At 52.7% G+C, this 11,029-nt stretch overlaps 1 protein-coding gene across 1 annotated transcript in view; it reads left to right on the forward strand.

Annotated features, from left to right (window-relative positions):
- The window catches only part of PELI2 (pellino E3 ubiquitin protein ligase family member 2), an 89,904-nt gene extending 79,412 nt beyond the window's left edge, over positions 1-10,492 (forward strand). Inside the window, exons 5-6 of the mRNA XM_064148995.1 lie at positions 3,546-3,734; positions 9,809-10,492. Coding sequence (XP_064005065.1) covers positions 3,546-3,734; positions 9,809-10,375 — 756 coding nt within the window. The 3' untranslated portion in view covers positions 10,376-10,492. The remainder of the gene's footprint in view (positions 1-3,545; positions 3,735-9,808) is intronic.
- Positions 10,493-11,029: the final 537 nt, after the last annotated feature.

Raw genomic sequence — 11,029 nt, forward strand, 5'->3', positions numbered from 1 at the left:
AGCTCACAGGATGTTAGGGGTTGGAAGGGACCCAAGGGAATCATCCAGTCCAACTCCCCTGCCAGAGCAGGACAATCCTATCTAACACAGAGCAACACATCCAGACAGGCCTTGAAAGGCTCCAGAGAAGGAGACTCCACAACCTCTCTGGGCACCCTGTGCCAGGGCTCTGGGACCCTTACAGGAAAGAAGTTCCCCCTTGTGTTGAGCTGGAACCTCCTGTGCTGCAGCTTCCATCCATTGCTGCTTGTCCTATCCCAGGCAGCAGTGAGCAGAGCCTGTCCTCTTGCTCCTGGCAGCCTTCAGATACTTATAAACATTGATCAAATCCCCTCTGAGTCTTCTCTTCTCCAGACTAAGCAGCCCCAGGGCCCTCAGCCTCTCCTCATCAGGCAGTGCTCCAGTCCCCTCATCATCCTCATAGCCCTCTGCTGGACCCTCTCCAGCAGATCCCTGTCCCTCTTCAACTGGAGAGCCCCAAACTGAACACAGTATACAAGATGAGGTCTCAGCCGGCCAGAGTAGAGGCAGAGGAGAACCTCTCTTGATCTGCTGGACACACTCCTGCTGATACACCCCAGGATCCCATTGGCCTTCTTGGCCACAAGGACAAAGCCTCAAAACTGCCTTATACTGATTGATAACTTAGTGCTGCCATTAGGGTGTGGGGCAAAATTCTTACTAGGGAGCAAAGCTGGAGGTGGGGAGATTCAGACTGGATGTGAGGAGGAAGTTTTTCAGCGTGAGAGTGGTGAGAGCCCTAAAACCAATATAGGAGTTTAACATCCCCTGATCCAGTGTGGCCAGCACGGCCAGGGAGGGGATTCTCCTCCTCTGCTGTGCTCTGCTGAGACCCCACCTGGAGTCCTGCATCCAGTTCTGGAGCCCCTGGGACAAGAGGGCTGTGGAGATGCTGGAGTGTGTCCAGAGCAGGGCCAGGAGGATGCTGAGAGGCTGCAGCAGCTCTGCTGTGAGCACAGCCTGAAAGAGTTGGGGCTGTGCAGGCTGGAGCAGAGGAGGCTCCCAGGTGACCTTCTTGTGGCCTTCCAGGATCTGAAGGGGGCTCCAAAAAATCTGGGGAGGGACTTTTGAGGCTGTGGGGGAGTGCCAGGAGTGGGGGGAATGGAGCAAAGCTGGAGGTGGGGAGAGTGAGGCTGGAGGTGAGGAGGAAGTTGTTGAGCAGGAGAGTGGTGAGAGGCTGGAGTGGGTTGCCCAGGGAGGTGGTTGAGGCCCCATGGCTGGAGGTGTTTGAGGCCAGGCTGGCTGAGGCTGTGTGCAGCCTGCTCTAGGGTAGGGTGTCCCTGGGCATGGCAGGGGGGTTGGAACTGGCTGCTCCTTGTGGTCCTTTCCAGCCCTGACTGATTCTATGGTTCTCTTTATTACTCTGATGTATCAGCTGCAGTGTTGAGCAGAAACTGCACTTTTATGTGCCAGATTTATTACCAACATGGACTCGTGGTCATAATTGTCTTCTAACAACGAAGCTCTGCTTTAGTAATCTACTTTAGATTTTCTTTTAGGTCTGTCTGATATATTCTTGACAGTTCCTGTGAATAAGCTGCTGTTGCAGTTCTGAGTGCTGAGGGCTAAGGTTTCATCAGTTTCATGACACAGAAGGCTGTGCCTGTCTTACCTTTGAGGCCTTAATTCTGACCTGACCTGCAGGCAGGGGCACTCAGCTGAGTTTACACATAACATCTAAGGGAGCATCATAGAATCAGCCAGGTTGGAAGAGACCTCCAAGCTCATCCAGTCCAACCTAGCACCCAGCCCTGGCCAATCAACAAGACCATGGCACTAAGTGCCTCATCGTATAATAGAATCAAGCAGGTTGGAAGAGGCCTCCAAGCTCATCCAGTCCAACCTAGCACCCAGCCCTAGCCAGTCATCTAGACCATGGCACTAAGTGCCCCATCCAGTCTCACAGAATCATCAGGTTGGGAGTTACCTATGAAGGTTATCTTGTCCAGCCTCCCATGCCATGGACAGGGACACCTTCCACAAGAGCAGGTTGCTCAAGGACTCATCCAGCCTGGCCCTGAACACTTCTAAGAGGAGGCATTCACAACTTCTCTGTTTGCTGTGTCTCACCACTCCCACTGTAAAGACTTTCTCCCTGATATCCAGTGTAAATCTCCCCTCTTCCACTTTTAAAGCCACTCCTCCCTACCACGACTAGTCCTTGGACAAAGTCGTGAACCAGCTTTCTTGTAGGACCCCTTCAGGTACTGACAGCTTTAACTAGATCAGGTTGTTCAGGAGCCCATCAAGTGTTACCTTGAATGTCTCCAAACCTGGGCCCTCCACCACATCTCTGGGCAGCCTGTTGCAGTATTTGGCCTCAGTGTAAAGAAGTTCACCCTGATATCCAAGATGTCACCACTGTGGCACAAGGGAGTCTTTCAAAGGCCTTTTTGGGTTTCCTTGTGTTTTCTCATGTGTGTGAATCTGTGCCTGTGAACTGCCTGACCAGTGAGGAGCTGTTTGTGTTTTAGCCAGTGCTAGAAAGACTTCAGTGTGTAAAACTTCAGTTCATAACCTTTAGGACAAAACAAAGACCTGTGAGGAGAGGCTGAGGGAGCTGGGGGTGTGCAGCCTGCAGCAGAGGAGGCTCAGGGTAGAGCTCATTGCTGCCTGCAGCTGCCTGCAGGGAGGCTGTAGCCAGGTGAGGTTGGGCTCTGTTGCCAGGCAAGCAGCAACAGAAGAAGGGGACAGAGTCTGGAGTTGTGCCAGGGCAGGTCTAGGCTGGATGTTGTTAGGAAGTTGTTGTCAGAGAGAGTGATTGGCATTGGAATGGGCTGCCCAGGGAGGTGGTGGAGTCTGTGTGGCTGGAGGTGTTGAAGCCAAGCCTGGCTGGGGCACTTAGTGCCATGGTCTGGTTGATTGGCCAGGGCTGGGTACTAGGTTGGGCTGGCTGAGCCTCAGGTCTCTTCCAGCCTGCTTCATTCTATGATTGGATAAGGCTGGACTGGATGATCTTTGTTGAATAGGCTGGACTGGATAGATAGGTTGGATAGGTTGGACTGGGTGATCTTGGAGCTCTCTTCCAACCTGGCTGATTCTATGATTCCAACTTGCTTGATTCTATGATTCCAACCTGCTTGATTCTATGATTCCAACCTGCTTGATTCTATGATTCCAACCTGCTTGATTCTATGATTCCAACCTGCTTGATTCTATGATTCCAATCTGCTTGATTCTATGATTCCAACTTGCTTGTTTCTATGATTCTGTGATTCCAGCCTGGTTGATTCTATGGTGTAGTTGCCTGGCTAGGGCTGGGTGCTAGTTTGGACTGGATGAGCTTGGAGGTCTCTTCCAATCTGGTTCATTCTATGGTCTGGTTGACTGGCTAGGGCTGGGTGCTAGGTTGGACTGGATGAGCTTGGAGGTCTCTTCCAGTCTGGTTCATTCTATGGTCTAGTTGACTGGCCAGGGCTGGGTGCTAGGTTGGACTGGCTGAGCTTGGAGGCCTCTTCCAACCTGGTTGATTCTATGTCTGTATTCTATGATTCTTTCTTTCCTGGGATGGTCATCACGTGTAGGAAAAAGCAGCAAAGTGGAAAAATCCTGATGGGCACATGGATGGATTGACAACTAACGGGGTGCTGGTCATGCACCCCAAAGGAGGCTTCACAGAGGAGTCAAAGCCTGGAGTCTGGAGGGAAATCTCCGTCTGCGGTGACGTCTACACGCTGCGGGAAACCAGATCTGCTCAGCAGAGGGGGAAGCTGGTGAGTGGAATGTGATTGAACTGGTAATTAAAACAAGGGTGTGGTGGTTTGGGAGTCCCTCCTTTCCCCCTCCCCACATTCACCAGGCTAACTCAGCCAACTGGTGGCTTAGGAACGAAGCTGTCATTTACAGACTTGCAGGCCTGCGTACGCAGTATGTGTGCAGATGTTTACAACTGGGTGTAATTATATGCAGGTTAAAAGTAGTGCAGAAATTCAACACACATCCACCCCCCCCAGACAGCAGAACTGCTCAGGAGGGCTCTGAACTAACTCCCCCCCAGTTTTTATTCCCACCCCCTCTCTTATTTCAGAAGATGTTCAAGAAAAGCCTGGATGAGGCACTTGGTGCCATGGTCTGGTTGACTGGATAGGGCTGGGGGATAGGCTGGGCTGGGTGAGCTTGGAGGTGTCTTTCAACCTGGTTGATTCTATGATACTATGAGGCACTTAGTGCCATGTTCTGGTTGCTTGACCAGGGCTGGGTGCTAGGTTGGACTGGGTGAGCTTGGAGGTCTCTTCCAACCTGCTTGATTCTATGATTCTAGGGCAGAAGTGCAGGGCTGAGATTGCCAGTAAGGAGTTAGAAGAAGAATGATTAGTTTGGGTTGCACGAGTTCAGGCAGAGATAGTTAATATAGCAAGCAGCAGCCAGGTACTGACTGACTTTCATAACAGAATCAACCAAGTTGGAAGAGATCTCCAAGCTCACCCAGTCTAACCCAGCTCTAGCAAATCAACCAGACCATGGCACTAAGTGCCCCAGCCAGGCTTGGCTTCAACACCTCCAGCCACAGAGATTCCACCACCTCCCTGGGCAGCCCATTCCAATGCCAATCACTCTCTCTGACAACAGCTTCCTCCTAACATCCAGCCTAGACCTGCCCTGCCACAGCTTGAGACTCTGTCCCCTTCTTCTGTTGCTGCTTGCCTGGCAACAGAGCCCAACCCCACCTGGCTACAGCCTCCCTGCAGGCAGCTGCAGACAGCAATGAGCTCTGCCCTGAGCCTCCTCTGCTGCAGGCTGCACACCCCCAGCTCCCTCAGCCTCTCCTCACAGGTCTGTGCTCCAGACCCCTCCCCAGCCTTGCTGCCCTTCTCCAAACACCTTCCAGCACCTCAACATCTGTCTTGAGCTGAGGAGCCCAGAACTGGACACAGCACTCAAGGGGTGGCCTGAGCAGTGCTGAGTACAGGGGCAGAAGAACCTCCCTTGTCCTGCTGCCCACACTGCTCACTGTTGCTTCTTGCTTTTGTATCCCTAATCAAAACCAGTCAGTGACAGAGACATCTCTGCTATTTCCTTTTCACAGAAAATTCTCTGTCTAACCTAATCTCTAATCTAATTTCTCTCATTAAAATATTCCAATTAGCCTCAAACCAGCACAAAGAGATACTTATTTTCTTGGGATCCAATGGAGGCAGTCATGGGCTGAGTGCAGAGCAGTAGTATTGTTGCTGGGTAGTGAGCACTGAAGTCATTGAAGCAGCTGTGTTAGAGCAGCCTGTGCTGCTCTTCTGTTTAGTTACACAGAGCAGCACTTAAGAGTTCTCTCAGTGTCACCTTTCCAGCTGAAACAGCATGAAGTGTGAGAGCTAAGTAAACTGTGCTCTTGAATCTCCATCTCTGAACTGTTCTCCTGGGGCATGGGGACATCTGGAAGTTTCCCCATGGGGAACTGTCTTGCAGCACTGTCTTGAAAGGAGGAATCCTCCTGCATGCAAAACAAGCTTGGGTAACACAGCTTCTGCTTGATTTACCTGCTACTGAGAAGAGAAGCCCTGCTAAGGATAATCCTCTTTTATCCTGTGAGGCAGGATGGGCTTTGAATTCCAGCTGCCATGGAATGGGCTGCCCAGGGAGGTGGTGGAGTCACTGTGCCTGGAGGTGCTCAAGCAAAGCCTGGCTGAGGCACTTAATGCCATGGTCTGGTTGACGGGACAGGGCTGGGTGTTAGGTTGGACTGGATGAGCTTGGAGGTCTCTTCCAACCTGCTTGATTCTATGATTGGCCAGGGCTGGGTGCTAGGTTGGACTGGATGAGCTTGGAGGTCTCTTCCAACCTGCTTGATTCTGTGATTGGCCAGGGCTGGGTGCTAGATTGGGCTGGATGAGCTTGGAGGTCTCTTCCAACCTGCTTGATTCTGTGATTGGCCAGGGCTGGGTGCTAGGTTGGAGTGGATGAGCTTGGAGGTCTCTTCCAACCTGACTGATTCTGTGATTGAGTAGGGCTGTGTGCTAGATTGGGCTGGATGAGCTTGGAGGTCTCTTCCAACCTGTTTGATTATATGACTGGCCAGGGCTGGGTGCTAGGTTGGACTGGATGAGCTTGGAGGTCTCTTCCAACCTGTTTGATTCTATGACTGGCCAGGGCTGGGTGCTAGGTTGGGCTGGATGAGCTTGGAGGTCTCTTCCAACCTGTTTGATTCTATGACTGGCCAGGGCTGGGTGCTAGGTTGGACTGGATGAGCTTGGAGCTCTCTTCCAACCTGCTTGATTCTGTGTTTCACAAGTGAACGATTTTGGCCGCAACAAAGACCTGTGGCACACAGAACCAGAAGAGAGGCTCCCATGAAAGAGTGTGTCCACTTCTTGATAAGAGATGGAAGGGAATTCCCATAGTTGTCCTGTTCTTTCCTCTTCCCAAAACCTCTGAGGCCTACAAAGGAGAATGACCTCATCACTCATGTGGTTTTCATCTGCCCTGAAAGTGGGAAAGTGCAGAAACCACCACCAGGTCCTGGAGGTGATAGAAGTAACCCAGGGAAATAGAGAGCCAGACAGATTGCCAGAGAGAAAATGAGGTTCCCCACACGTCCTCTTTGGCTAGGTGAGAATGCTGTCCTGCCTCTGCACCCAAGAAGGCCTCTTCTGCCATCTTATTAGGGGTCAGGAAGTGGAAGGATATTCAAAGAGCATCTTCACAGCAACTGAATTTTCCCTTTTCTCTTATAATCTTGTCACAGCCAACTGCTAGGCCTTGCAGACTGGAAAAGAGTGCACTGCAGGGGGGAATATTCTCCCTTCTCTTCTTGATACCAGAATTGCTTTTGTGCTGCTACCTTGGGCTTAGAATCACAGAATCAGTCAGGGTTGGAAGGGACCACAAGGAGCAGCCAGTTCCAACTCCCCTGCCATGCCCAGGGACACCCTACCCTAGAGCAGGCTGCACACAGCCTCAGCCAGCCTGGCCTTAAACACCTCCAGCCATGGGGCCTCAACCACCTCCCTGGGCAATCCAGTCCAGCCTCTCACCACTCTCATGCTCAACAACTTCCTCCTCACCTCCAGCCTCACTCTCCCCACCTCCAGCTTTGCTCCATTCCCCCCACTCCTGGCACTCCCTCACAGCCTCAAAAGTCCCTCTCCAGATTTTTTGAGGCCCCTTCAGGTCCTGGAAGGCCACAAGAAGGTCCCCTGGGAGCCTCCTCTGCTCCAGCCTGCACAGCCCCAACTCTTTCAGTCTGTGCTCACAGCAGAGCTGCTGCAGCCTCTCAGCATCCTCCTGGCCCTGCTCTGGACACACTCCAGCATCTCCACAGCCCTCTTGTCCCAGGGGCTCCAGAGCTGGATGCAGGACTCCAGGTGGGGTCTCAGCAGAGCACAGCAGAGGGGGAGAATCCCCTCCCTGGCCCTGCTGGCCACACTTCTGCTGCTGCAGCCCAGGCTCTGCTTGGCTTTCTGGGCTGCAAGTGCAAACTGCTGGCTCCTGCTGAGCTTCTCCTCCAGCAGCACCCCCAAGTCCCTGTCCTCAGGGCTGCTCTCCAGCCACTCACTGCCCAGCCTGCATTTGTGCTTGGCATTGCCTTGACTCAGCTGCAGGACCTTGCACTTGGTCTTGTTGACCCTCCTGAGCTTGGCTTGTGCCCACCTCTGCAGCCTGTCCAGCTTGAATTAGCTTGATTGTGCTTGGGGTATCCCAGACACTCATCCCTTGCCATGGGCTTGGCAGAAAACTGCCTGCTTAAAGGAATCAGGCCAATGGAGTGTGACTGTTTTGCTTTCAGTAGACAGCCTGCAGCACATAAATTGCTTTGTCACTTTAATGATGGCAGCAAGCATTGCCTCTGGGGCTGGGACAGATGATGTTGCAATTGCACCCTTTGTAAGTGGTTAGCAAAGCACCTTTTTAGGGCTGGTAAAGCACAGGAAAACAAATAAATCCCCTTCCCTGCACCCAAAGTGAGTTAGATTCTCACTGAAATAAAATCACATGGCACACTGGCATGGATGTGATCAGTGACTGTTGATTGGCTTCATAAAACCAGTGCACACTGGATAATGAATTGAACTCATTGCAAAGGAGGAAGTTTCCTTTGCTCTCCTGTTTGTGAAAGAATTGCCTGCATCAAAATGCATCACAGCTGAGACTTCTCTCGTCTCTTCTTGGACTGCCAGGGTTTTTTTTTCTGCTGCAAGTACTTTTATGTTGCAGTCTGGGTTATACCATCTGGGGAGAGGCCTGGAGCACAGCCCTGTGAGGAGAGGCTGAGGGAGCTGGGGGTGTGCAGCCTGCAGCAGAGGAGGCTCAGGGCAGAGCTCATTGCTGTCTGCAGCTGCCTGCAGGGAGGCTGTAGCCAGGTGGGGTTGGGCTCTGCTGCCAGGCAAGCAGCACCAGAAGAAGGGGACACAGTCTGGAGTTGTGGCAGGGCAGGTCTAGGCTGGATGTTGTTAGGAAGTTGTTGTCAGAGAGAGTGATTGGCATTGGAATGGGCTGCCCAGGGAGGTGGTGGAGTGGCCATCCCTGAAGCTGTTCAAGCCAAGCCTGGCTGAGGCACTTAGTGCCATGGTCTGGTTGGTTGGGCAGGGCTGGGTGCTAGGTTGGGCTGGCTGAGCTTGGAGCTCTCTTCCAACCTTCTTGATTCAGTGATTCTGTGATCTAGGTGTTTTGTGCAAGGATGATCCACAGTTAATCTGTGCATTTAAACTGGAGTGAAGGGCTGGGTGCTAGGTTGGACTGGAAGATCTTGGAGGTCTCTTCCAACCTGCTTGATTCTATGATTCCCAAAGCCAAACTGGCTGTCATTCATAGTGTTCTTAGGCAGGCATGATGGTTTCATGTCCCCTGCTTAATGTGTGTGTTTATACTTGGACATCTGTTTTGCCCTAGTGATGTTTTCTGAGTGTTTCCTATGTGCAAAGCCAGGCAGTGGATCTGTTTTCCATTTTAATTTCAGGAAGAACCACTTTAATATCTATTCCTCATTACTGAACTCGTAGCAGTAGCACAGGTTGCTTATGTGTTTGTGACATGAGAATGAAGTGGAGACTGTTTCAGCCAAGTGCAAAGTGTGTTTGGCATAATCCCTTGAAAAGGCTTTAAGTCCTTGCTTTTAGTCTGATGAGAGGAGCCTTTAAGCAGTGCACATTGGGGCTGTATTTGCATGGAATACCTCATTAAAGGGCTTAACTAGTTGGGGTGGCTAATTGCTCACAAGCTGAGCCTGTGTGGCTTCAGCTGCAGAGCTTGTCACTTGAGACATTCGGCTGCTCATTCAGTCTGCTGTGATGCTGATCTGTGCAAGTACCTGTGCACATTGCATTTGTCATCCCTAACCATAGAATCAAGCAGGCTGGAAGAGAGCTCCAAGGTCCTCCAGCCCAACCTAGCACCCAGCCCTGGCCAGTCAACCAGACCATGGCACTAAGCGCCCCAGCCAGGCTTGGCTTCAACACCTCCAGCCACAGAGACTCCACCACCTCCCTGGGCAGCCCATTCCAATGCCAATCACTCTCTCTGACAACAACTTCCTAACAACATCCAACCAAGACCTCCCCCAATACAACTCCAGACTCTGTCCCTTTCTTCTGTTGCTGCTTGCCTGGCAGCAGAGCCCAACCCCACCTGGCTACAGCCTCCCTGCAGGCAGCTGCAGACAGCAATGAGCTCTGCCCTGAGCCTCCTCTGCTGCAGGCTGCACACCCCCAGCTCCCTCAGCCTCTCCTCCCAGGGCTCTGCTCTAGGCCCCTCCCCAGCCTTGCTGCCCTTCTCCCAACACCTTCCAGGCTGTCCAGAACTTAGTTGTCTGTAGATCTCTGAGACCTAACTCCTCCTGCTGCTGTCTTCCCCCCAGGTAGAGAACGAGACCAACGTGCTGCAGGACGGCTCCCTGATCGACCTGTGCGGGGCCACGCTGCTGTGGCGCACGGCGGATGGGCTCCTGCACACCCCCACCCAGAAGCACATCGAAGCCCTGCGGCAGGAGATCAACGCTGCCCGGCCCCAGTGCCCCGTGGGCTTGAACACTTTGGCCTTCCCCAGCATCAACCGCAAGGAGGTGGTGGAAGAGAAGCAGCCTTGGGCGTACCTGAGCTGCGGGCACGTGCACGGCTACCACAACTGGGGGCACCGCAGCGACGCGGAGGCCAACGAGCGCGAGTGCCCCATGTGTCGAACCGTGGGCCCCTACGTGCCGCTCTGGCTGGGCTGCGAGGCAGGCTTCTACGTGGACGCGGGGCCCCCCACCCACGCCTTCACCCCCTGCGGGCACGTCTGCTCCGAGAAGTCCGCCAAGTACTGGTCCCAGATCCCGCTGCCCCACGGCACCCACGCCTTCCACGCCGCCTGCCCCTTCTGTGCCACCCAGCTGGCCGGCGAGCACAACTGCGTCAAGCTCATCTTCCAGGGGCCCGTCGACTGACCACGGCCACAGCCCCCTCTGAACCACTTACTGTGAAGACTTTGCCACTAACTCTTAGATTTTACCTTTTCCTTTGGGGTTTTTATACATATATATATATATATATAATGTTATGAACTGGGGGGTTGGGCGTTGGGGAGGGGAGGGGTGGGGAACCAACGAGGACACCATGAGGGGCTGTGGTGGAATTGGGCTGCATTGATACCTGAAACGTGGCCAGTGATGGAATTGGGCTGCATTGATACCTGAAACATGGCCAGTGATGGAATTGGGCTGCATTGATACCTGAAACGTGGCCAGATATCAGTGGTGGAATTGGGCTGCACTGATACCTGAAACGTGGCCAGATATCAGTGATGGAATTGGGCTGCATTGATACCTGAAACGTGGCCAGATATCAGTGATGGAATTGGGCTGCATTGATCCCTGAAATGTGGCCAGATATGAGTGATGGAATTGGGCTGCATTGATACCTGAAATGTGGCCAGATATCAGTGATGGAATTGGGCTGCATTGATACCTGAAATGTGGCCAGATATGAGTGATGGAATTGGGCTGCATTGATACCTGAAACGTAGCCAGTGATGGAATTGGGCTGCACTGATACCTGAAACGTGGCCAGTGATGGAATTGGGCTGCACTGATACCTGAAAC

The sequence above is a fragment of the Pogoniulus pusillus genome, chromosome 1, assembly GCF_015220805.1.
Source record: "Pogoniulus pusillus isolate bPogPus1 chromosome 1, bPogPus1.pri, whole genome shotgun sequence".
Lineage (NCBI taxonomy): Eukaryota > Metazoa > Chordata > Aves > Piciformes > Lybiidae > Pogoniulus > Pogoniulus pusillus.